Source organism: Coregonus clupeaformis, chromosome 16 (genome assembly GCF_020615455.1).
Source record: "Coregonus clupeaformis isolate EN_2021a chromosome 16, ASM2061545v1, whole genome shotgun sequence".
NCBI lineage: Eukaryota > Metazoa > Chordata > Actinopteri > Salmoniformes > Salmonidae > Coregonus > Coregonus clupeaformis.
Window position 1 is genome coordinate 47,366,139 of NC_059207.1, and position 24,119 is coordinate 47,390,257.

At 50.1% G+C, this 24,119-nt stretch overlaps 1 protein-coding gene across 1 annotated transcript in view; it reads left to right on the forward strand.

The window, feature by feature from the left end:
- Positions 1-23,391, forward strand: part of LOC121585019 (histone acetyltransferase KAT6A-like) — a 37,648-nt gene extending 14,257 nt beyond the window's left edge. The window contains exons 2-16 of the mRNA XM_041901335.1: positions 8,283-8,391; positions 8,513-8,628; positions 8,874-8,955; positions 9,324-9,438; positions 9,900-10,237; positions 10,665-10,777; positions 12,997-13,112; positions 13,253-13,394; positions 14,269-14,430; positions 17,160-17,253; positions 17,751-17,982; positions 18,223-18,406; positions 18,527-19,225; positions 19,384-19,627; positions 19,803-23,391. Of these exons, the coding sequence (XP_041757269.1) occupies positions 8,283-8,391; positions 8,513-8,628; positions 8,874-8,955; positions 9,324-9,438; positions 9,900-10,237; positions 10,665-10,777; positions 12,997-13,112; positions 13,253-13,394; positions 14,269-14,430; positions 17,160-17,253; positions 17,751-17,982; positions 18,223-18,406; positions 18,527-19,225; positions 19,384-19,627; positions 19,803-23,167 (6,111 nt within the window). The 3' untranslated portion in view covers positions 23,168-23,391. The remainder of the gene's footprint in view (positions 1-8,282; positions 8,392-8,512; positions 8,629-8,873; positions 8,956-9,323; positions 9,439-9,899; positions 10,238-10,664; positions 10,778-12,996; positions 13,113-13,252; positions 13,395-14,268; positions 14,431-17,159; positions 17,254-17,750; positions 17,983-18,222; positions 18,407-18,526; positions 19,226-19,383; positions 19,628-19,802) is intronic.
- The last annotated feature ends 728 nt before the right edge of the window (positions 23,392-24,119 follow it).

Sequence of the window (24,119 nt, forward strand, 5' to 3'; positions counted from 1 at the left end):
GGATGGGGAGCGTTGCTGCACAGCTATTTTCAGGTCTCTTCATAGATGTTCGATCGGGTTCAAGTCCGGACTCTGGCTGGGCCACTCAAGGATATTGAGACTTGTCCCGAAGCCACTCCTGCATTGTCTTGGCTGTGTGCTTAGGGTCGTTGTCCTGTTGGAAGGTGAACCTTCTCCCCAGTCTGGGGTCCTGAGCGCTTTGGAGCAGGTTTTCATCAAGGATCTCTCTGTACTTTGCTCCGTTCATCTTTGCCTCGATCCTGACTAGTCTCCTTGCCGCTAAAAAAGCATCCCCACAGCATGATGCTGCCACCACCATGCTTCACTGTAGGGATGGTGCCAGGTTTCCTCCAGACGTGACGCTTGGCATCCAGGCCAAAGAGTTCAATCTTGGTTTCATCAGACCAGAGAATGTTGTTTCTCATGGTCTGAGAGTCTTTAGGTGCCTTTTCGCAAACTCCAAGCGGCCTTTTTTCATGTGCCTTTTACTGAGGAGTGGCTTCCGTCTGCTCACTCTACCATAAAGGCCTGATTGGTGGAGTGCTGCAGAGATGGTTGTTCTTCTGGAAGGTTCTCCCATCTCCACAGAGGAACTCTGGAGCTCTGTCAGAGTGACCATCGGGTTCTTGGTCACCTCCCTGACCAAGACCCTTCTCCCCCGATTGCTCAGTTTGGCCGGGCGGCCAGCTCTAGGAAGAGTCTTGGTGGTTCCAAACTTCTCCCATTTAAGAATGATGGAGGCCACTGTGTTCTTGGGGACCTTCAATGCTGCAGACATTTTTTGGTACTCTTCCCCAGATCTGTGCCTTGAAACAATCCTGTCTCAGAGCTCTACGGACAATTCCTTCCACCTCATGGTTTGGTTTTTGCTCTGACATGCACTGTCAACTGTGGGACCTTAAAAAGACAGGTGTGTGCCTTTCCAAATCATGTCCAATCAATTGAATTTACCACAGGTGGACACCAATCAAATTGTAGAAACATCTAAAGGATGATCAATGGAGACAGGATGCACCTGAGCTCAATTTCGAGTCTCATAGCAAAGGGTTGAATACTTATGTAAATAAGGTATTTCTAAAAACCTGTTTTCGCTTTGTCATTATGGGGTATTGTGTGGATTGCTGAGGATTTCTTTCTATTTAATCCATTTTAGAATAAGGCTGTAACGTAAAGTCAAGGGGTCTGAACTTTCCAAAGGCACTGTATGTCACAGAATCTCGCCTTTTTAGATATTAATAATTTTCCTACATTATATTTGTAAAACATGACTAGCCTACAAAAATATAAACGCAACATGCAACAATTTCAAAGATTTTACTGAGTTACCGTTCATATGAGGAAATCTGTCAATTTGGGAATAAATAAATTAAGCCCTAATCTATGGATTTTACATGACTTAGAATACAGATAGCATCTGTTGGTCACAGTTACCTTAAAAAAAAATGGGCCTCACAATGGGCCTCAGGATTTTGTCACGGTTTTTTTGTGCATTCAAATTGACATCAATGTTGATTGCCCATAGCTTATGCCTGCCCATACCATAACCCCACCGCCACCATGGGGCTGTCTGTTCACAACGTTGACATCAGCAAACCGCTCGCCCACACAACACCATACGCATGGTCTGTGGTTGTGATGCCGGTTGGACGTACTGCCAAATTCTCTAAAAGGACGTTGGAGGCGGCTTATGGTAGAGAAATTAACATAACATTCTCTGCCAACATCTCTGGTGGACATTCTTGTAGTCGGCATGCCAATTGCACGCTCCCTCAACACTTGAGACATCTGAGGCATTGTTTTGTTTCACAAAACTGCACATTTTAGTGGCCTTTTATTGTACCCAGCACAAGGTGCACCTGTGTAATGATCATGCTGTTTAATCAGCTTCTTGATACAGTGGGGGAAAAAGTATTTAGTCAGCCACCAATTGTGCATGTTCTCCCACTTAAAAAGATGAGAGAGGCCTGTAATTTTCATCATAGGTACACGTCAACTATGACAGACAAAATGAGATTTTTTTTCTCCAGAAAATCACATTGTAGGATTTTTTTATGAATTAATTTGCAAATTATGGTGGAAAATAAGTATTTGGTCAATAACAAAAGTTTCTCAATACTTTGTTATATACCCTTTGTTGGCAATGACACAGGTCAAATGTTTTCTGTAAGTCTTCACAAGGTTTTCACACACTGTTGCTGGTATTTTGGCCCATTCCTCCATGCAGATCTCCTCTAGAGCGGTGATGTTTTGGGGCTGTCGCTGGGCAACACAGACTTTCAACTCCCTCCAAAGATTTTCTATGGGGTTGAGATCTGGAGACTGGCTAGGCCACTCCAGGACCTTGAAATGCTTCTTACGAAGCCACTCCTTCGTTGCCCGGGCGGTGTGTTTGGGATCATTGTCATGCTGAAAGACCCAGCCATGTTTCATCTTCAATGCCCTTGCTGATGGAAGGAGGTTTTCACTCAAAATCTCACGATACATGGCCCCATTCATTCTTTCCTTTACACGGATCAGTCGTCCTGGTCCCTTTGCAGAAAAACAGCCCCAAAGCATGATGTTTCCACCCCCATGCTTCACAGTAGGTATGGTGTTCTTTGGATGCAACTCAGCATTCTTTGTTCTATTTTGTTTTCATCTGACCATATGACATTCTCCCAATCCTCTTCTGGATCATCAAAATGCACTCTAGCAAACTTCAGATGGACCTGGACATGTACTGGCTTAAGCAGGGGGACACGTCTTGCACTGCAGGATTTGAGTCCCTGGCGGCGTAGTGTGTTACTGATGGTAGGCTTTGTTACTTTGGTCCCAGCTCTCTGCAGGTAATTCACTAGGTCCCGCCGTGTGGTTCTGGGATTTTTGCTCACCGTTCTTGTGATCATTTTGACCCCATGGGGTGAGATCTTGCGTGGAGCCCCAGATCGAGGGAGATTATCAGTGGTCTTGTATGTCTTCCATTTCCTAATAATTGCTCCCACAGTTGATTTCTTCAAACCAAGCTGCTTACCTATTGCAGATTCAGTCTTCCCAGCCTGGTGCAGGTCTACAATTTTGTTTCTGGTGTCCTTTGACAGCTCTTTGGTCTTGGCCATAGTGGAGTTTGGAGTGTGACTGTTTGAGGTTGTGGACAGGTGTCTTTTATACTGATAACAAGTTCAAACAGGTGCCATTAATACAGGTAACGAGTGGAGGACAGAGCAGCCTCTTAAAGAAGAAGTTACAGGTCTGTGAGAGCCATAAATCTTGCTTGTTTGTAGGTGACCAAATACTTATTTTCCACCATAGTTTGCAAATAAATTCATTAAAAATCCTACAATGTGATTTTCTGGATTTTTTTCCCTCATTTTGTCTGTCATAGTTGACGTGTACCTATGATGAAAATTACAGGCCTCTCTCATCTTTTTAAGTGGGAGAACTTGCACAATTGGTGGCTGACTAAATACTTTTTTTCCCCACTGTATGCCACACCTGTCAGGTGGATGGATTATCTTGGCAAAGGGGAAATGCATACGAACAGGGATGTAAACAAATTTGTGCACAACATTTGAGAGAAATAAGCTTTTTGTGCGTATGGTACATTTCTGGGATTATGTCTCATTTATATTTTTGTTCAGTGTGTGTGTGTATATATATATATATATATATATATATATGTGTATATGTATATGTATATGTATGTTTGTGTGTGTATGACCAAAAGTATGTGGATACCTGCTCGTCGAACATCTCATTCCAAAATCATGGCCATTTAATATGGAGTTGGTCCCCCTTTGCTGCTATAACAGCCTCCACTCTTCTGGGAAGGCTTTCCAGTAGATATTGGAACATTGCTGCGGGGACTTGCTTACATTCAGCCACAACAGCATAAGTGAGGTTGGGCGATTAGGCCTGGCTCGTAGTCGGCGTTCCAATTCATTCCGATGGGGTTGAGGTCAGGGTTCTGTGCAGGCCAGTCAAGTTCTTCCACACCGATCTCGACAAACCATTTCTGTATGGACCTTGCTTTGTGCACAGGGGCATTGTCATGCTGCAACAGGAAAGGGCCTTCCCCAAACTGCTGCCACAAAGTTGGAAGCACGGAATTGTCTAGAATGTCATTGTACTGTATGCTGTAGAGTTAAGATTTCTCTTCACTGGAACTAAGGGGCCTAGCCCGAACCATGAAAAACAGCCCCAGACTATTATTCCTCTTCCATCAAACTTTACAGTTGGCACTATGCATTCGGGCAGGTAGCGTTCTCCTGGCATCCGCCAAACCCAGATTTGTCTGTCGGATCGCCAGATCGTGAAGCGTGATTCATCACTCCAAAGAACGCGTTTCCACTGCTCCAGAGGCCAATGGTGGCGAGCTTTACACCACTCCAGCCGACACTTGGCATTGCGCATGGTGATCTTAGGCTTGTGTGCGGCTGGTCGGCCATGGAAACCCATTTCATGAAGCTCCTGACGAACAGTTCTTGTGCTGACGTTGCTTCCAGAGCCGGTTTGGAACTCGGTAGTGAGTGTTGCAACCAAGGACAGATGGTTTTTATATGCTATACGCTTCAGCACTCGGCGGTCCCGTTCTGTGAGTTTGTGTGGCCTACCAGCTGAGCTGTTGTTGCTCCTAGACGTTTCCACTTAACAATAACAGCATTCACAGTTGACCGGGGCAGCTCTAGCAGAGCAGAAATGTAACGAACTGACTTGTTGGAAAGGTGGCGTCCTATGACGGTGGCACGTTGAAAGTCACTGAGCTCTTCAGTAAGGCCATTCTACTGCCAATGTTTGTCTATGGCGATTGCATGGCTGTGTGCTCGTTTTTATACACCTGTCAGCAACAGGTGTGCCTGAAATAGCCAAATCTACTAATTTGAAGGGGCGTCCACATACTTTTGTATAGATAATATGTGTATGTGTAATTAAAAGTCTTATTATTGCTTCAATATACCATGAGGTAAGGCTTAGCTCTCGCAGATGCGATATTTTCAGGAATGGGTTATTATAACATTTTCAGGCGCCTCCCTCATGTCAGCGTAGGTCTGGACATGACATGCTGTAGCCAAAGGCTATCACCTGCACGTCGACATGTAGGCTCATTCTTTATGTACATTTACAGTGGGGAGAACAAGTATTTGATACACTGCCGATTTTGCAGGTTTTCCTACTTACAAAGCATGTAGAGGTCTGTAATTTTTATCATAGGTACACTTCAACTGTGAGAGAAGGAATCTAAAACAAAAATCCAGAAAATCACATTGTATGATTTTTAAGTAATTAATTTGCATTTTATTGCATGACATAAGTATTTGATACATCAGAAAAGCAGAACTTAATATTTGGTACAGAAACCTTTGTTTGCAATTACAGAGATCATACGTTTCCTGTAGATCTTGACCAGGTTTGCACACACTGCAGCAGGGATTTTGGCCCACTCCTCCATACAGACCTTCTCCAGCTCCTTCAGGTTTCGGGGCTGTCGCTGGGCAATACGGACTTTCAGCTCCCTCCAAAGATTTTCTATTGTGTTCAGGTCTGGAGACTGGCTAGGCCACTCCAGGACCTTGAGATGCTTCTTACGGAGCCACTCCTTAGTTGCCCTGGCTGTGTGTTTCGGGTCGTTGTCATGCTGGAAGACCCAGCCACGACCCATCTTCAATGCTCTTACTGAGGGAAGGAGGTTGTTGGCCAAGATCTCGCGATACATGGCCCCATCCATCCTCCCATCAATACGGTGCAGTCGTCCTGTCCCCTTTGCAGAAAAGCATCCCCAAAGAATGATGTTTCTACCTCTATGCTTCACGGTTGGGATGGCGTTATTGGGGTTGTACTCATCCTTGGAGTTTAGACCAAAAAGCTCTATTTTTGTCTCATCAGACCACATTACCTTCTCCCATTCCTCCTCTGGATCGTCTAGATGGTCATTGGCAAACTTCAGACGGGCCTGGACATGCGCTGCCTTGAGCAGGGGGACCTTGCGTGCGCTGCAGGATTTTAATCCATGACGGCGTAGTGTGTTACTAATGGTTTTCTTTGAGACTGTGGTCCCAGCTCTCTTCAGGTCATTGACCAGGTCCTGCCGTGTAGTTCTGGGCTGATCCCTCACCTTCCCCATGATCATTGATGCCCCACGAGGTTGGGGCAATTATTAGAAAATGGAAGAAGTTCAAGATGACGGTCAATCATCCTCGGTCTGGGGCTCCATGCAAGATCTCACCTTGTGGGGCATCAATGATCATGAGGAAGGTGAGGGATCAGCCCAGAACTACACGGCAGGACCTGGTCAATGACCTGAAGAGAGCTGGGACCACAGTCTCAAAGAAAACCATTAGTAACACACTACGCCGTCATGGATTAAAATCCTGCAGCGCACACAAGATCCCCCTGCTCAAGGCAGCGCATGTCCAGGCCCATCTGAAATTTGCCAATGACCATCTGGATGATCCAGAGGAGGAATGGGAGAAGGTCATGTGGTCTGATGAGACAACAATATAGCTTTTTGGTCTAAACTCCACTCGCCGTGTTTGGAGGAAGAAGAATGATGAGTACATCCCCAAGAACACCATCCCAAACGTGAAGCATGGAGGTGGAAACATCATTCTTTGAGGATGCTTTTCTGCAAAGGGGACAGGACGACTGCACCGTATTGAGGGGAGGATGGATGGGGCCATGTATCGCGAGATCTTGGCCAACAACCTCCTTCCCTCAGTAAGAGCATTGAAGATGGGTCGTGGCTGGGTCTTCCAGCATGACAACGACCCGAAACACACAGCCAGGGCAACTAAGGAGTGGCTCCGTAAGAAGCATCTCAAGGTCCTGGAGTGGCCTAGCCAGTCTCCAGACCTGAACACAATAGAAAATCTTTGGAGGGAGCTGAAAGTCCGTATTGCCCAGCGACAGCCCCGAAACCTGAAGGAGCTGGAGAAGGTCTGTATGGAGGAGTGGGCCAAAATCCCTGCTGCAGTGTGTGCAAACCTGGTCAAGATCTACAGGAAACGTATGATCTCTGTAATTGCAAACAAAGGTTTCTGTACCAAATATTAAGTTCTGCTTTTCTGATGTATCAAATACTTATGTCATGCAATAAAATGCAAATTAATTACTTAAAAATCATACAATGTGATTTTCTGGATTTTTGTTTTAGATTCCGTCTCTCACAGTTGAAGTGTACCTATGATAAAAATTACAGACCTCTACATGCTTTGTAAGTAGGAAAACCTGCAAAATCGGCAGTGTATCAAATACTTGTTCTCCCCACTGTACATACACTTATGTAACAGAATAGCTACTGTTTTTCGGTTTTCAAATACATTTAATTGGCTATTTTGGTTAATGGCCTTGGTGCCCTAGCAGATGGCCTTGGTGCCCTAGCAGATGGCCTTGGTGCCCTGGCAGATTGGGCACCTCTTGAAGGCCAAATGGAAATTCCAGGCCTGGTCATCAGCTTCCCTCCACCACTGGCTACTCCCCTGGGCTCTGTGTAGCTGCCCTGCAATTGGGAGAGAGTGTGTGTGTGTGGATGAGTTTGTGTGTATCTGTTGATATGAGTGTGTGAGGATGCGTGTGCTCTCCTCCCGCTCCTTGCTGAAAGACTTATGGCGCCCCAGAAGTGGATGTCAGATGGCGTGCTACAGAATAAGCAACAGAACCGTGCCTTTGCCTTTAGTGGCGCTCACGCTGCACAGCGCAGAGCTGCTCTGGAAACGATATGGGAATCCAGTTGAGCAGCCATCCAGGCTGAGTCAAGGGAGGGATGGTTCATTCAGGTCATGTGAACAGAGCAAAGACCTCTGGGTACTGTAGTAACTATCACCTCTGGGCTCGTATGTATCAAGTGTCTCAGTTGGAGTGCTGATCTAGGATCAGGTCCTTGTGTCCATTCATTATAATCTAAAAGGCTCAACTGATCCTAGATCATCACTTCTACTCTGAGAGTATAGGCAGGTTTTCATCATCATCATAGCCTTTAATGGTCATCTGTTAGGTCACAACATCATCACCAGGGAAGAGTCTGCTGCCTCTGCTATTCACTTCATCTGATTGACAAATTAACTGTATTCATTTGCTGTCTGAGTGAACTGTAACTGCTGTCTCTGTGGCACATTGACAGTGATCTGAATGTGGGCACACAACGATACTGTCCCGTCCCCCCCCGTCTGGTACAATGGAGCAGTTGAATGGATCTGTTTTGTGACTCTCTTTCTGTGTCCCTCTCCTCTCTTCCTCTCTCCACCCCCACCCCCCGTTTGACTCCCGTTTATCTATACATCTCACTCTCTGTCCGTCTCTCTATCTCTCAGCCTGTGGCAGAGCCCATCCCTATCTGCAGCTTCTGCCTGGGGACCAAGGAGTCGAACCGCGACAAGAAGCCAGAGGAGCTCATCTCCTGTGCAGACTGTGGCAACAGCGGTGAGTAGCACTGTGGCAGTACGGTTTATATATGCTGGGACATCAAGGCAGTGCTGCCTGCTACTTCTCGTGTGGTTGTCAGGATTATGAGTGTTTGACGTTGTTGATCTGTGTCCCATAGGCCACCCGTCGTGTCTAAAGTTCTCACCAGAGCTCACTGTGCGAGTCAAAGCTCTGTGGTGGCAGTGCATTGAATGCAAGACCTGCAGCAACTGTCAGGATCAAGGCAAAAACGCGGTGAGTGTTTGTGTCTGTGTCACCCAGTGTGCCTGGTTGTGCTTCAGCTTAGTACGTCGGAATCCGATTTTTTTTCAACTAACGGAGAACTATTTTAGACAGCTGCTGCAAATGCTTCTCTCTCTTCAGAACGTCCAAGTACAGTACAGTACTGGTTGGAGGCAAATGGTGGAAATGTAAGTTCTGTGTAAACATGATGTGCAGGGAGTGACCAAATGTTTACTGACTGACGTGTGTGTGTGTAGGAGAACATGTTGTTCTGTGACTCCTGTGACCGGGGCTTCCACATGGAGTGCTGTGACCCCCCACTGATGCGGATGCCAAAAGGTAAACCCCCTCTCCCCTACCCCTCTTCTCTCCCACCCCTGACCCGTCTAATGTACCCAATAAAACCCACTTAAACATACACTGTCCCTTAAAAGTCCTGCCTCTCTGCAGTAAATCGATCCACTGTACATCTGAATGACTATGGCCATGATTTAATTGGTAACGAATTACAAAGCTCAGAAGGACCACAAACCCATTTTCCCCCAGTGTAATGAAATGGGTCTTTATTGCTGTCCTAATGCTGGTGTACTGTTTAGTCAGTGCATGTCAGTGAATAATAGTAGTACTGAAGAGGTTGAATGCCAGGCCAGCTAAGCTAATACACTATGTCCTGTGTTCTGATCGGTTCTGTTCTGCTCTCCCACCAGGCATGTGGATCTGTCAGATCTGTCAGCCCAGGAAAAAGGGAAGAAAGCTCTTACATGAAAAGGCAGCACAAATCAAACGGCGCTACAACGCACCACTGGGACGATCCAAGAACAGGTTGGTAACGACATGGAGAGAGCGGCCGCTCGGCAGCACCGTCTGGTAGCTAGCAGCTCGGCACGACGTGGCGCTGGACCTGTAAAACACAGCAGGCCACTTCAGATCAACCCCACTACAGTTTCACTGGCCAGGGCAGACCATTGTTAATGACTACAAACTGTTTTTAATGACAGTGCCTAATAGATAACAAGGTCTGCTGTGTTTCAGGCTGTAAATGAAGCTTTGTTGGAGCATAGAATCTAGCTAAATGATACTCACTGATCAACGTTTAATGTCGGGAGTGGGGAACCTAGCCTTAATCTTTTGTTGACACTACTTGATCATTGGAAACACAAATGCCGATCTGTACAAACAATCATTCATTTAGCTGTTCCGTTTTGGCTGTGTTGCTTCCAAATGACCAGTCCATAGTGGCTGTTTCCTGTTGGGTGTCTGACCAATCCTGTCTCCCGTTGCAGACCAGGCCGGCCATTCAAGAAGCTGCGTGGGCCAGGTGGGCGAGGCCGGCGGAAGGGGGACCGTCGCTCGCAGGGTTCCTCCTCCCCGCACTCGTCGTCCAGCTCGTCCTGCGAGGGTTACCCTGGCGACGATCGGCTGCTGTTCTCCCTGCGGGAGGACTCGTCGGAGCAGGGTGGCCTGCGCTTCAACAAGAAGACGAAGGGCCTGATTGATGCCCTCACCAAGTTCTTCACACCCTCGCCCGACGGACGCAAGGCCCGGCACGAGGTGGACTACTCCCAGCAATACCGCATCCGCAAGAAGGCCATACGCAAGGGAGAGGGGGACGACAGGACAGGTGAGGAGGGCAGGCTGAATAATGCATTAAATACTGAGGGTGAATGTATTTGTATCAGTCAAAAGCTGCACTTCATACTATGTCCTTCAGTTAGACTCAGCACCTACATACTGGCCTACATCCCACACATTGGTCCACACACCTCACGGCACAACATCTCTCCCCTATTTGACCGAGATAGTTTGTGTATGTATTGATATGTAGGCTACGTGTGCCTTTTTTAAATGTATGTAGTTCTGTATTATGTCATGTTTTGTGTGGACCCTAGAAAGAATAGCTGCGGCTTTCGCAACAGCTAATGGGGATCCTAATAAAATACCAAATACCATTTACAAGTTCCAGCACTTTGTGTCTGTCAGAACCTTAAAACATGACTGTTCTGTCCGCTTTCTGTAAGTATCCCACTGACGGTTTCTGTCCTCCACAGACAATCAGGACAGTAGTGACTGGCGCGAGGATGAGGACAAGCTGCCAGGACATGAGAACCTGACAGAGAAAGATGTGGAACTCTTCAGACGCATCCAGGAGCTGGCACTACAGGTAACCACAGACTGAGAAGGAAAGAAGGTGTGTGTCTCTGTGTGTGTGTCTCTGTGTCTCTGTGTGTGCGTCTCTGTGTCTGTGTGTGTCTCTGTGTGTGTGTCTGTGTGTCTCTGTGTTTGTGTGTCTGTGTCTCTGTGTCTGTGTGTGTGTCTCTGTGTGTGTGTGTGTGTGTGTGTGTGTGTGTGTGTGTGTGTAATAATAATAATAATAATAAAATAATATGCCATTTAGCAGACGCTTTTATCCAAAGCGACTTACAGTCATGCGTGCATACATTTTTGTGTATGGGTGGTCCCGGGGATCGAACCCACTACCTTGGCGTTGCAAGCGCCGTGCTCTACCAGCTGAGCTACAGAGGACCACTGTGTGTCTCTGTGTGTGTGTGTCTCTGTGTGTGTGTGTCTGTGTGTCTCTGTGTGTGTGCGTCTCTGTGTGTGTGCGTCTCTGTGTCTGTGTGTGTGTGTGTCTGTCTGTGTGTCTCTGTGTGTGTGCGTCTCTGTGTGTGTCTCTGTGTGTGTGTCTCTGTGTGTGTGTGTCTGTGTGTCTCTGTGTGTGTGCGTCTCTGTGTCTGTGTGTGTGTCTCTGTGTGTGTGTCTCTGTGTGTGTGTGTGTCTCTGTGTTTGTGTGTCTGTGTGTCTCTGTGTGTGTGCGTCTCTGTGTCTCTGTGTGTGTGCGTCTCTGTGTGTCTGTGTGTGTGTGTGTGTGTGTGTCTCTGTGTGTGTGTGTCTCTGTGTGTGTGTGTCTCTGTGTGTGTGCGTCTCTGTGTGTGTGCGTCTCTGTGTGTGTGTGTGTGTGTGTGTGTGTGTCTCTGTCTGTGTGTCTCTGTGTGTGTGTGTGTGCGTCTCTGTGTCTCTGTGTGTGTGCGTCTCTGTGTCTGTGTGTGTGCGTCTCTGTGTGTGTGTTTGTGTCTCTGTGTGTGTTTGTGTCTCTGTGTGTATGTGTGTGTGTGTGTGTGTGTGTGTCTCTCTCTCTGTGTGTGTGTGTGTGTGTCTCTGTGTGTGTCTGTGTGTGTCTCTGTGTGTGTCTCTGTCTGTGTGTGTGTGTCTGTGTGTGTGTGTGCGTGTCTGTGTGTGTGTGTGCGTCTCTGTGTGTGTGTGCGTCTCTGTGTGTGTGTGCGTCTCTGTGTGTGTGTGCGTCTCTGTGTGTGTGCGCGTCTCTGTGTGTGTGCGCGTCTCTGTGTGTGTGTGTGTGTCTCTGTGTGTCTCTGTCTGTGTGTGTCTGTGTGTGTGCGTCTCTGTGTGTGTGTGTGTGAGATAGAGAGATTGAGGGCATTGTGGTTCAGTGCATTGTCAGAGCAGAGCTGATCAATCGGTGTCTATTCCGTTGCGATTCCTCACTGGTACAGACGGAGCAGAGCTTCAGAGCACTGCCATACATCACAGGAGAAACTCTCAATGCCAACGTTGGGTTTTATTCTTCTGGTGTTTTCTCTGGTCTTGGTCTGTAGGAGAATAGGAAAGGCTGGTGAAAAGTAGAGGTGCAAGCTCAGCGATAACATTTCAACTTTGTATTTTATAATTGATGGCTTCCCTTTTGTGTTGTGGTTTGTTTACAAATAGTGTAGACTAGACTCATTCTGGTACTGCTTGCATTTCTCTTCGAGTGGATCCTCTCTCCCCTTTCATGGCAGTCAGTGAAAAAGATCAAACACACACCTGACACTGTAGGCATGGGTGAGGGGCCTCTAGTGTGTGTGTGTGTGTGTGTGTGGAAGCGTGTGGTTACCAGCGTGTGTCAACAGAACCCAGTGGCAGATGCCTAGAGTTTCCACTAATAATAATCCTATAAGCAGGCGACAGGGAGCAGCACAGGAGACTGTGTTTGTGTGTGTGTTTGTTTCTGTTTTACTGTGCCTGTGTGGGTGTGCCTTAGCGTGTGTGTATGTGTCTTCCTGTCACTAAGTGTGTGCGCGTGTATGCTGTGTTTGAGTGCCAGGCCCTAGTGTGTGTCAGGCACAACCACACACCGTGCTGGGTTAGGCAGGGGGCAGTCAGAGGCCCAGTAATCCCTGGTGTGTAATCTGTCTGCTCCATGCTCTCCTCTTAATCCCCTGTTGGCAAACCTGGCCTTAACTTGATACTGTAGCTCCAAAACAGAACCCTCTCGCTCGCCCTCGCGCTCCCTCTGTCGCTCCCCTCGCTCTCTCCCCCATCCCCCTCTTTCTCTCGCTCTTTCTCTCTCTTTTTTTCAAAATATATATTTTTTTGCCTTTGCAGAAAGTTGGGGTGACCGGCCCTCCAGATCCTCAAATGCGTTGCCCGTCTGTCATCGAGTTTGGCAAGTTTGAGATCCAGACTTGGTACTCCTCTCCATACCCGCAAGAGTACAGCAGGTAAACAAACAACATGACCCACAGTACTTTTCACACACTCCACTCTGAGTCAGTCCACTGTTAGTTTGTGTTCGTATAATGGATGTCTGTTTTGGTCCTCACCATTTTCCCTCAATCTTCTCCCTCCTTTCCTGTCCCAGACTGCCTAAGCTCTACCTGTGTGAGTTCTGCCTGCGCTACATGAAGAGTCGCAGCATCCTCTTCCAGCACATGAGAAAGTGTGCTTGGTTCCACCCTCCAGCCAATGAGATCTACAGGAAGGACGGCGTCTCCGTGTTCGAGGTGAGACAGACCGAGAGACAGAAAGAGGGATACAAGATGGAGGGAGCGAGATGAGGCCACCCTCCCTGCCACAAATCACACTGCTCCTTCTACATCCTCTGCTAAGAGTGGCAGTGTCACACAGGCACTTGTCAAAGACTCTCATTTCCTCTGAGGCTTCAACTGTTCTCTAAACCACCTTGTTATAATATTGACCCACAAGACAGCCCTGTGTGACGCTACAGTACCTAGGTTGCTGTCTAGTACAACTACTACTAGTTTTTTTTGGTACCTGGAACCCGGGACTGCTTGTATTAAAACTATCACTTCAGAACCAACTACATTGGTGTCAGCTAACCATCTGAGTTCCTGTACAGAAGGTTGAGAGCCACTGTACCAGTAGGCCACATACTGCAGGCCTCTAATTGAGGGGCAGTCAGTCTATGTCCGTCTGTCTGTCTGTCTGGGATAGCGTCTGCAGCTCTGGTTTCACTGCCTCTGCAGCAGCAGAGTAGGATAGCTGGGATGTCTGGCTGCATGCCAGGGAGCCCCTCTCTCTCCCAGCCTGGGACACCAGAGATGCCATGGCTCACATCATTGGCATCATTGTCTGAGACTATAAAAGCAATCGACTCCCCTCCCATATCCCATGAGTGTCTGTCTCATAGTTACTGACATTGCGGTTCGGAAATGGGCTGAACGGTGCACTCAAGACTGCCCTTTTGGATCATTGTAGTCAAACTCATGTGTAGTACTTGTATTTGTTATATTCAAATGTGCATGTCTGCCTTGGTGGTTGCTGTCTGTACTCATGATGTGCAGATCAAATTCCCTTTGGGGCAATACAGGTTTTCATTCATTTCATTCATGTTGTGTGTGTGTGCTGTGTTCTCAGGTGGATGGGAACGTGAGCACAATCTACTGTCAGAACCTGTGTCTGTTGGCCAAGCTGTTCCTGGACCACAAGACGCTGTACTACGACGTGGAGCCCTTCCTCTTCTACGTCCTCACACAGAACGACAGCAAGGGCTGCCACCTGGTGGGCTACTTCTCCAAGGTACGTCTAACCACCAAATCATCCAAGTAAATGCATGCATAAGCAACATTCCGTCACATTTTTTGGGCACTGAGCAAATTGTAGGTTTTGTGAGCGGAAACTTGAACGTTGTGAGAATTTTGTGTAACTTCAGGCGCACATTTACAGTGAACACTGAGGCTGTACCCTTAGTTTTAGACAGTAGCCAATAGGCTATTGTAGCTATTTGAGAATAATGTAGGCCTACCAACAAAACCAATGGAGCAAATCCCATAACATTTTCACATGGAAATAGCTTTTATATGTGGTGTAGCCTATATGTGGTGTTCAATGCAGGCCTACATTGCATGAGACTTTTAAAAATGTTTTTACATTATGAAGGGCTTGACATTAATTATTGATTTTCTACTTGGTCTGTAACACCATGGGCCAAATAGTTGACTGTAATTTGCATTGTATTGTGTTGTACAAAATACAATTAATTATTATTACCATACAGAGATTTAGACAATGTAGGCTACCCTCTGCCTATTGGCTTATTTGCATATTCAAGCCTGTCTCAAAATACAACACTGCCCCTTTAATTTAGACACAAGCTTTTTTTTTTTACCTGACTGGCTTGAAGACAGCTTGAAATGTAGCCTACATGTTTTGTGCTCTTGTAGGAAGCAGTAACTCCCCGTTGCTGACCTACACTTATCTATAACTGGGCTAATAACGCACTGACTTGCAAAGAATATCAACAATTGTGCACACGCCGGGCTCTGATCTGAAAAGCGCATTCACTCACGGGTGATTGAAAGACCACTTGTGGGCTATCCCCGCCAATAGAATTCTACTCCGTTGCGCTTTGGCTCTGCCTAAAACAAAATCAGACTTCATTTTGCCAAGTTAGATTTGGTTTGGTTTGTTGCATTGAAAAGGGGCTGATATAATGTTGATTCGATCACAGAAAAAACGTTGATCTATATTGTGCAAACTAGTGGGGCGAACTCAATCTCTTGCGTCTCTGCGCGGCATAGCATTTCTTCTGCCCGGCAGTCCTAGAAGAAGTACATGGCTGTGTACGCGCGCAGCTTATTGGGAACATTGTACATAAGTAAACACAACAAGGTGAACCCAAGGTACAGATCTAGGACCAGCTTACCATTCCAAAATCCTAACCTTAACCGTTCGAGTGGAAAAGCCAAAACTGTCTTTAGATCACTGTCTTTACTCTAGTGAATACCTCAGTATGCAGAGCAACAACCACTGCTGCTTTGATGCTCTCTGTCTCACTCCTGTCTGTCTGTATGGATGCTCTCTGTCTCACTCCTGTCTGTCTGTATGGATGCTCTCTGTCTCACTCCTGTCTGTCTGTATGGATGCTCTCTGTCTCACTCCTGTCTGTCTGTATGGATGCTCTCTGTCTCACTCCTGTCTGTCTGTATGGATGCTCTCTGTCTCACTCCTGTCTGTCTGTATGGATGCTCTCTGTCTCACTCCTGTCTGTCTGTATGGATGCTCTCTGTCTCACTCCTGTCTGTCTGTATGGATGCTCTCTGTCTCACTCCTGTCTGTCTGTATGGATGCTCTCTGTCTCACTCCTGTCTGTCTGTATGGATGCTCTCTGTCTCACTCCTGTCTGTCTGTATGGATGCTCTCTGTCTCACTCCTGTCTGTCTGTATGGATGCTCTCTGTCTCACTCCTGTCTGTCTGTATGGATGCTCTCTGTCTCACTCCTGTCTGTCTGTATGGATGCTCTCTGTCTCACTCCTGTCTGTCTGTATGGATGCTCTCTGTCTCACTCCTGTCTGTCTGATGGATGCTCTCTGTCTCACTCCTGTCTGTCTGTATGGATGCTCTCTGTCTCACTCCTGTCTGTCTGTATGGATGCTCTCTGTCTCACTCCTGTCTGTCTGTATGGATGCTCTCTGTCTCACTCCTGTCTGTCTGATGGATGCTCTCTGTCTCACTCCTGTCTGTCTGTATGGATGCTCTCTGTCTCACTCCTGTCTGTCTGTCTGTCTGTATGGATGCTCTCTGTCTCACTCCTGTCTGTCTGTCTGTCTGTATGGATGCTCTCTGTCTCACTCCTGTCTGTCTGTCTGTCTGTATGGATGCAGGGGCTCTTATTAACTGGCTGCCAAAACACAGCAATTATCTTACTACACACACACACTCTTGCGCTGCTCCCAGAACATCACCGCCACGCTGCACCAGCTGATAATGCTGGAGCAGTGAGACACACACACACTACCAGTCATAATCATGATACCATCACAAATTCAACGAAACGGTGTCTTTAGGTCAGTGTCTACATCAGGCCTCTCCGACCCTGTTCCTGGAGAGCTACCCTCCTGTAGGTTTTTGCTCCAACCCGATGTAACTGACCTGATTCCGCTTATCAACCAGCTAATTATTAGAATCGGCTGTGCTAGATTAGGGTTGAAGTGAAAACCAATTGGACGGTAGCTCTCCGGGAACAGTGTTGGAGAGCCCTGGTCTAGACGCACTTTCATTCTACTTCAGTGAATCCCTCTGTATGCAGAGAAACCACTGCTGCTTTGATGCTGTCTCACCCCTGTCTGTCTGTCTGTCTGTACGGATGCAGGTGCTCTTGGAATCTGCCAAAACACAGCAATTATCTTACCACACTCACACACAGACTCCTACTGTATGTGCTAGCACAGTCTTGCTCTGAGTACGTTTCCATGCCTACTCTCTCTCTCCACTCTCCCCCTCTCTCTCTCTCTCTTTCCCTCTCCAGGAGAAACACTGTCAACAGAAGTACAACGTGTCCTGCATCATGATTCTTCCCCAGTACCAGCGCAAGGGCTACGGCCGCTTCCTCATCGACTTCAGTAAGGAGCTCCGCTCAGGCTCAGCTAGGCTTTTCCTCCGCTCCCCAGACCTCATTGATGCCGAACTAGTGGTTCTAAGCTGCTGTAGAGTTATTGGTCAATGCCATCGGAATAGCAGTCAGTCCCATTGAATTGAACTAGCAACATGTTGGAATCTGACTCAAAGTGCCTGTAATGAATAATGTCCGGTCCAATTCCTTGTTGAGCTTAATAATCGAAACCGCATTGGCCCTTTCCTACTCTGCTTAGCTGGTTGAGTTGGATGTTTTAGAAGGTGGAGGTTATTTTGAGGAAAGCTGAACCACTATCATGTAGTAATAGGACAAGTAGTGGTAGAAATAGTAGCATTCATTTATTTAACACAGTCAGACTGAATTGTATACACCAACAGTCATAGACTGAATTGTCCACCAATGTAAATGGACCTTGTATAGCCTACTGATTTTAAAATTAACCTTGTTCTCAACCCGCTCCCTTCTCTCTCCTCTCCCCTCCAGGCTACCTGCTGTCCAAGCGGGAGGGCCAGCCTGGCTCCCCAGAGAAGCCCCTGTCAGACCTGGGTCGTCTGTCCTACATGGCCTACTGGCGCAGTGTGGTGCTGGAGTGTCTCCATGAGGTCCGCGACCGCCAGCTCTCCATCCGACGCCTCAGCAAGATCACAGGCATCTGTCCGCAGGACATCACCGCTTCGCTGCACCACCTCAACATGCTGGAGCAGAGAGGGGAGCGGTGAGACACGCACTCACACCATAATCATGATGACAACACAAATTCAACGATGTAGAAATTAGCAACAACATGCTGACTACCAAGGCCAATGAAAGCTGACAAGACTATTCTACAGCATGGAACACACGTCTGTTTAGGAGCTGTCATTTGTTCAAAGTAGTTATTCTCTCCCTGTGGAGTTTTACCCATCTGTCTGAACAACATTCTGACCTTCCCTGTGTCTGTCCCCCTGTCCTGTAGGCTAGTCCTGGTGCGTAAGGAGAGGCTGGTTTCCACCCACATGGCTCGTCTCACTGCCAGGCCCCGGCTGCTAGAGGTGGACCCTGACTGTCTCCGCTGGACCCCCGTCATCGTCATCAACACTGTGGTGTCAGAGGAAGAGGAGGGAGAGGAGGAAGAGGGGGAGGAGGACATCTGCAAGGAGGTGAGGATAATGCTGCTTCAGGTTCTAAAACCTTTTTAGATGAACGACATTACAACAATGACTTGTATAGATTAGAGTGGTAAATGAAGGAGTTATTGAGATCTTTTTTTTTTTCAACAGATCAAGCCTAGCCACAAGGTGTCTCCATTCTCCTGGCTCGTCCGAGGAGGAGAGGAAGAGGAGGAGAGAAAGTGCTTCCCAGGGTTCCCCACCAGCCAAAGCTCTCCGGCCTCCTCCCCAGTCCGCTGCCCTCTGCCCATCCCCGATCACCGGCCCCCTCCCTCCGCCAACGGAGAGCGCCGGGGCAGGGGCCGCCCGCCCAAGAATTGGCCCTGGGGCAAGGTGAAGGATGGGCCGCGGGCCGAGAGGCGGCCAGGCCCGGGACGACCCCCAAAGATCCGGGTGGAGATGCAGGATGATGATGATGATGATGATGATGACAGGGCTGAGGGCACTAAAGCTAGCCCCTCTTTTGGCAGCAGCCCACCCTCCCTCTTCTCCTCAGACAGGCAGCAGGCTGATTCTATAGGCACCATCAGGCCCCTAGAGATGCTTGGCAGGCAATCTGTTGTTCCACCCCCACGTAGCAGAGGGAGACCTCCCAGGAAGAAGAGGGGCTCCAAGCGCAGGCTGAGTGAGGGGCCCGGGGAGGCCCTGCCCCAGTTGCCCCTATCGCCCAGGCTCAGCGACCCACCGCCGGTCAGACGGAGCTGCTTCAGTGAAAGCAGCGAGGAAGAGGAGGATGATGATGATGACGAGGAGACGGGGGCTCACTCCCCACCCATCCTCACAAAGCCCACCCTGGGGCTCAAATGCAAGGTGAATGGAAAGAATGTGGATCTGCTGAACTGCTTGATACAGGTCACTCCAAATGATGAGAACGTTGTAACCTCTTCCAAAATAAGAAATTCCCACTTTCTGTTTGCTTGCAACGTTTCACTGTATTATATTTCAATAGCTTTTCCATGTCTCCCCAGAAACCGTTGAGGAAGAGACGCATGCATCAGCGCAGCCACAGCAGCGTGGTGACCGAAACCATCTCAGAGACCACCGAGGTGCTAGATGAGCACTTTGTGGACTCCGACTCTGAGAGGCCCATGCCCCGGCTGGAGGAGGAGACCCCCCTGAGGCGCTACCCCCCGGCCCGCTCCGCCCTCCGACACACAGACCCTACGCCCAAGAGGGGCAGACGAGCCAACCTCACAGAGTCTGAGGAGGACGGTGAGTCCACAGGAGCACACAGGGCTAACAGAGCAGTTATTTATATAGCAAGGTATTGGTGTACAGGACATGTTGGAGCAGAGCTGTATGTTAGCTAGCCATTGAGATACAGTACTTGCTTGAGTAGATCTGTATGTGTAACAATGGATTTCTCTCCCGCTCTGTTCTCGTATAGAATCCACTCCTGTTTTGAAGTCAGTTGCCTCCCTACGGAACCCAGAGCCCACGGCCTCCGCAGACACCCCGGCGGCCAACCCAGAGTCCCCCGTCAAGAAGAAAAAAGGCTGGCCCAAGGGCAAGCCCCGCAAGCCCCTGCACTTGAGGAAATGGCCGGGCAGACCACCTGGCAGCGGGACTAACCAGAACGCAGGGGACACCAGCCTGACCACCTCGGGGGACCCTCCGCCCCCCAAGATCAAGATGAAGCCGGGCCGTAAACCCCAGAGCTGGTACCTACAGCGGGCCCAGGAGGAGGCCGAGAGGCAGGAGGCAGAGAGACAGAGGCTAGGTCTGGGAGGGGGGCAGCAGCTAGACAAGCCCCCCCAGCAGCTAGAGGACCGAGCCTGCAAGAGGGCCTCCAGAGCCACAGCTACCGACAACGACAAACGCAAAGACTCTGATGAAGAGGACGACTACCACCCCAAGCCCGTAGAGCAGAAGATCCCCAAGAGGCGGGGACGACCGCCCAAAAACCCAGCCCTGCAACAACAACCCGTCCCTAAGCCGTTCCCAGTCTCGGAGCCAGAGGAGGAAGAGGAGGAGGAGACAGAGAGGGGCTGGGTAGAGGACAAACCCAGCCGTCCACCGACCCGCTCCCTGCTCTCCCCGTCCTCTACCGGAGGCCCCAGTGCCCCCCAGCCCAGCAGGCCAGACACGGACAGAGACATGGCCGACAGGGAGGAAGACGAGGATGAGGAGTTTGCGAGCCTCGGCAGCAGCAGCAGGAGGACAGCAGCCATGCCATGCCCGGGGAGCAGACGCAGTGACGACCACGATGCAGACGACGAAGGAGACGGACACCTGGAGGACAAGAGCAGCAGCAAGAAGAGGAAGAGCCAGGACTCTGAGGAAGAGGAAGATGAAGAGGAGGAGGAAGAGCCTGCTTCCCCCGCCTGCTCTCCGCCCGTCAAAGAGGAACCCCAGGGCGGGGAAGGTTTTTTAGACATGCAGGGAAGCGTGCAGGCCAGAGACTCCTACGTCAGCAAGCAGGAGGAGGACGAAGAGGAGGACGAAGAAGAGGCGGAGGAGGAGCTGCAGGAGGTGAAGTGCCGGCCGCTGGATGCAGCACAGGACGAGAGGAGGCGGCGGCGAGAAGCGGAGGAGTCAGCAGCGGCGGCCGCGGCGGTGGAGACGGTGACAGCCATCTCAGTCCCCTCCGAGCCCCTGGAGCTGCAGACTCTGCAACCCGAGGACAAGGCTGTCACGCTGCTGATGGATCCCCAGCACCCCCACCCACACCTGCATCCCCACCAGCACCCCCACCAGCACCCCGACTCCTTCAAGGAGGAGCTGACCCACCACCACGGATCCCATCACAGCCAGCACCACCACAGCAACGAGCTGGACCTGGAGACGGTACAGGCGGTCCAGTCTCTGACCCAGGGAGAGGCCCAGGACGAGGAGCCAGAGAGCCACGCGGTCTCCCACGGAGCCTACCAGGACTGTGAGGAGACGCTGGCCGCCTGCCGCACCCTGCAGAGCTACAGCCACGCCGGGGAGGCCGAAGAGGAGGGAACCCACCTGTCCCTGGTTGAGGAGTGTGGAGCCTCCCAACAAAGCAGCCCCCTACCCCACACCAACCCCCCGATACCCCCCTTACCCAGCCAGTCAGTCCGCTCCGTCAACAGCCCAGCAGGCATGACCCCAGGAGGGGTGATGGAGTCTGGGCTGGGGCAGCAGAGAGAGGGCACGCCAGGCCCTACTGGGGGAACGGGAGGAGGAGGAGGGGGGTACACCCAGATCACCCCTGAGCACCCCAGCTCTCTGTCAGCCCCGTCCCAGCAGAACATGGAGACCAGTCCCATGATGGACGTGCCGTCTGTGTCGGACCACTCCCAGCAGGTGGTGGACAGTGGATTCAGTGACCTGGGCAGCATCGAGAGCACCACAGAGAACTATGACAATCCCAGCAGCTACGACTCCACCATGGGCAGCGGGGGCAACGGGGGAGGGAACAACAGCGGTAACCATGCGGTGGTGGCTGCGGTCGCCTCGACCTCTTCCTCGTCGGCGGCGGGCTCTTCCTCTAACTCGGCCACGCCCTCCTCACAGGGCAACAGCTGCTCCTTTGTCCCGGCGCCCGGTCTCACGTCTCCCAGCGGTGCCGTGACATCACAGCTCGCCATGGGCAGCTGCAGCCTCATCCAACAGACTGGGCCAGGGCCCAATAATGGTCTGGGAGCCAACATGGGTGGCAACAACAGTGTGCCCCAGCCTCCGCCGCCACCCCGTCCACCGTCTGCCAACACCCACCAAGGCATCAAGTCCCCTCAGAGCTTTGTTAATGAGAGGCCGCCCAGCACCAGCCAGCAGTCCCAGAAAAAGGTGCAGCAGCCACCACAGCAGCAGCAGCAGGCTCCCAACCCCCAGCCCACAGCCCCTCCAAACCCCCACCCCCACCCTCCCCAGCAGCAGCAGCCCCTGTCCCAGTGCAGTATGGGGAATGGCTTTGGCTCTACATCCATGATCATGGAGATCCCTGAGAGTGCCTCCCAGGGAGGGGGCCGCAGCCTGTACGAGCGGATGGGCCAGGACTTTGGTGCAGGGGGTTACCCCCAGCCCTCGGCCACGTTCAGCCTGGCTAAGCTGCAGCAGCTCACCAACACCATCATGGACCCCCACGCCATGCCCTACTCGCACTCGGCCTCCGTCACGTCCTACGCCACCAGTGTTTCTCTGTCTAACCCTGGTCTGGCCCAGCTCTCCCCCTCCCCACACCCTCCCTTAACCCAGGGCCAGGCCACCATGACCCCCCCTCCCCAACTGAGCTCTGGCTCCATGAACCTGGGCTCCCTGCAGCTGCAGTGCAACATGCCCACCAGCAACATCGGCCTTCCTCCCCCGCCTCACACCCAGCGGCTGCAGGGCCAGATGGCCACAGTGAAGGGACACATCTCCATCCGCTCCAAGGCCCAGCTGGCCCCCGCTCCATCCCCGCACCAGCAGCAGCTGTACGGCCGCAGCTCTGGGTCCGTGGCCATGCAGGGCTCGCCCCGTACCCTGGCCGTGCAGCGCAGCATGATGCCCAACCTCATGCCCACGCCGGCCGGCTACAACACCATGAACATGAACCAGCTGAACGCCATGTCGGCCGGCTACCGCATGCCACAGCCCATGATGAACAGCGGTTACCACGGGAACCCCCCTTACATGAACCAGCCCGCCCAGTACCCCATGCAGATGCAGATGGGCATGATGGGGGGGCAGGGGTACCCGCAGCAGCCTATGCAGCCCAATCACCACGGCAACATGATGTACACGGGCCCAACCCACCACAGCTACGCCGGCGTCCCCAAACAGTCGCCTTACATGAGCAGATGAGTAGAGCACCACAGAACAACGCCACAGCTCTAGAGAGATGGGAGGGACACTCTGACCCGACACACTCTGATGGAGAGAGGGACTCTGCTGTTGCCTCTCTTTACTGTATTACTTGGTGTTGTATCCACCCTCTCCAAAGCCAGAGCGAGCGTAAAGGGAGAGAGAGGGAAGACTGTTTTCAATGTTTTGTATGTGTCATTTTGCTCCATTCAGTTGGACTCATCCCCCCCAAGCTGGCTGTGTAGGGAGTGCGCTGGCGCGATACATAACGTGTAAATGGACCTCTGGTACTGTATGGCAGACTACACTAGTCTAGTCAGACCTACACGACACACTCCTCTGGCACGGTTTCTACGCTAACGGAAGGCTCCCCTCCACTGTTTACTGGGAGGAGAGTGGATGAGGAAGATGGGCTGAAACACGGACTTTGGAGGACCTTACATTGTCAAAACTGAGAAAGGAAAAACGAAGTGGTTAACTAAATATATGAAACCACGCACACAATATTTTAATTGACATAGGAAGCCTTACCTTTAAAAAAGAGACTATTATAATTGTAGATGGACTTTTAAAAAAATATAATTTTGAATACTTTTGTTGTTTTGTTTTTATTTTGACAACCGTTAAAAATAACTTGTGTGCAGTCCAACCTCTGCTTTGGTCTTGATGTTGTGGCATACTGAAATGGTGGTTCACCCTCTAGCTCCGACATGCACTCTCTCTCACACACAAACACACACCCAAATGCACATGCGCACAACCTTCTCCATTGCCAGTTGGTGAGCCGGGGCACTTCAGTCTCAGAGTTGAGATCAGTGGGGCCTCAGTGGAGAACAACATAGTAACAAGTGTTAGGAGTCTGTCTTCCTGGTAGGATGGTGTGTATCAGGCCAGAATAGAATAATACAATGATGGAGAGAGGGGTCACTGTCCATTAGTATGTCCATAAATA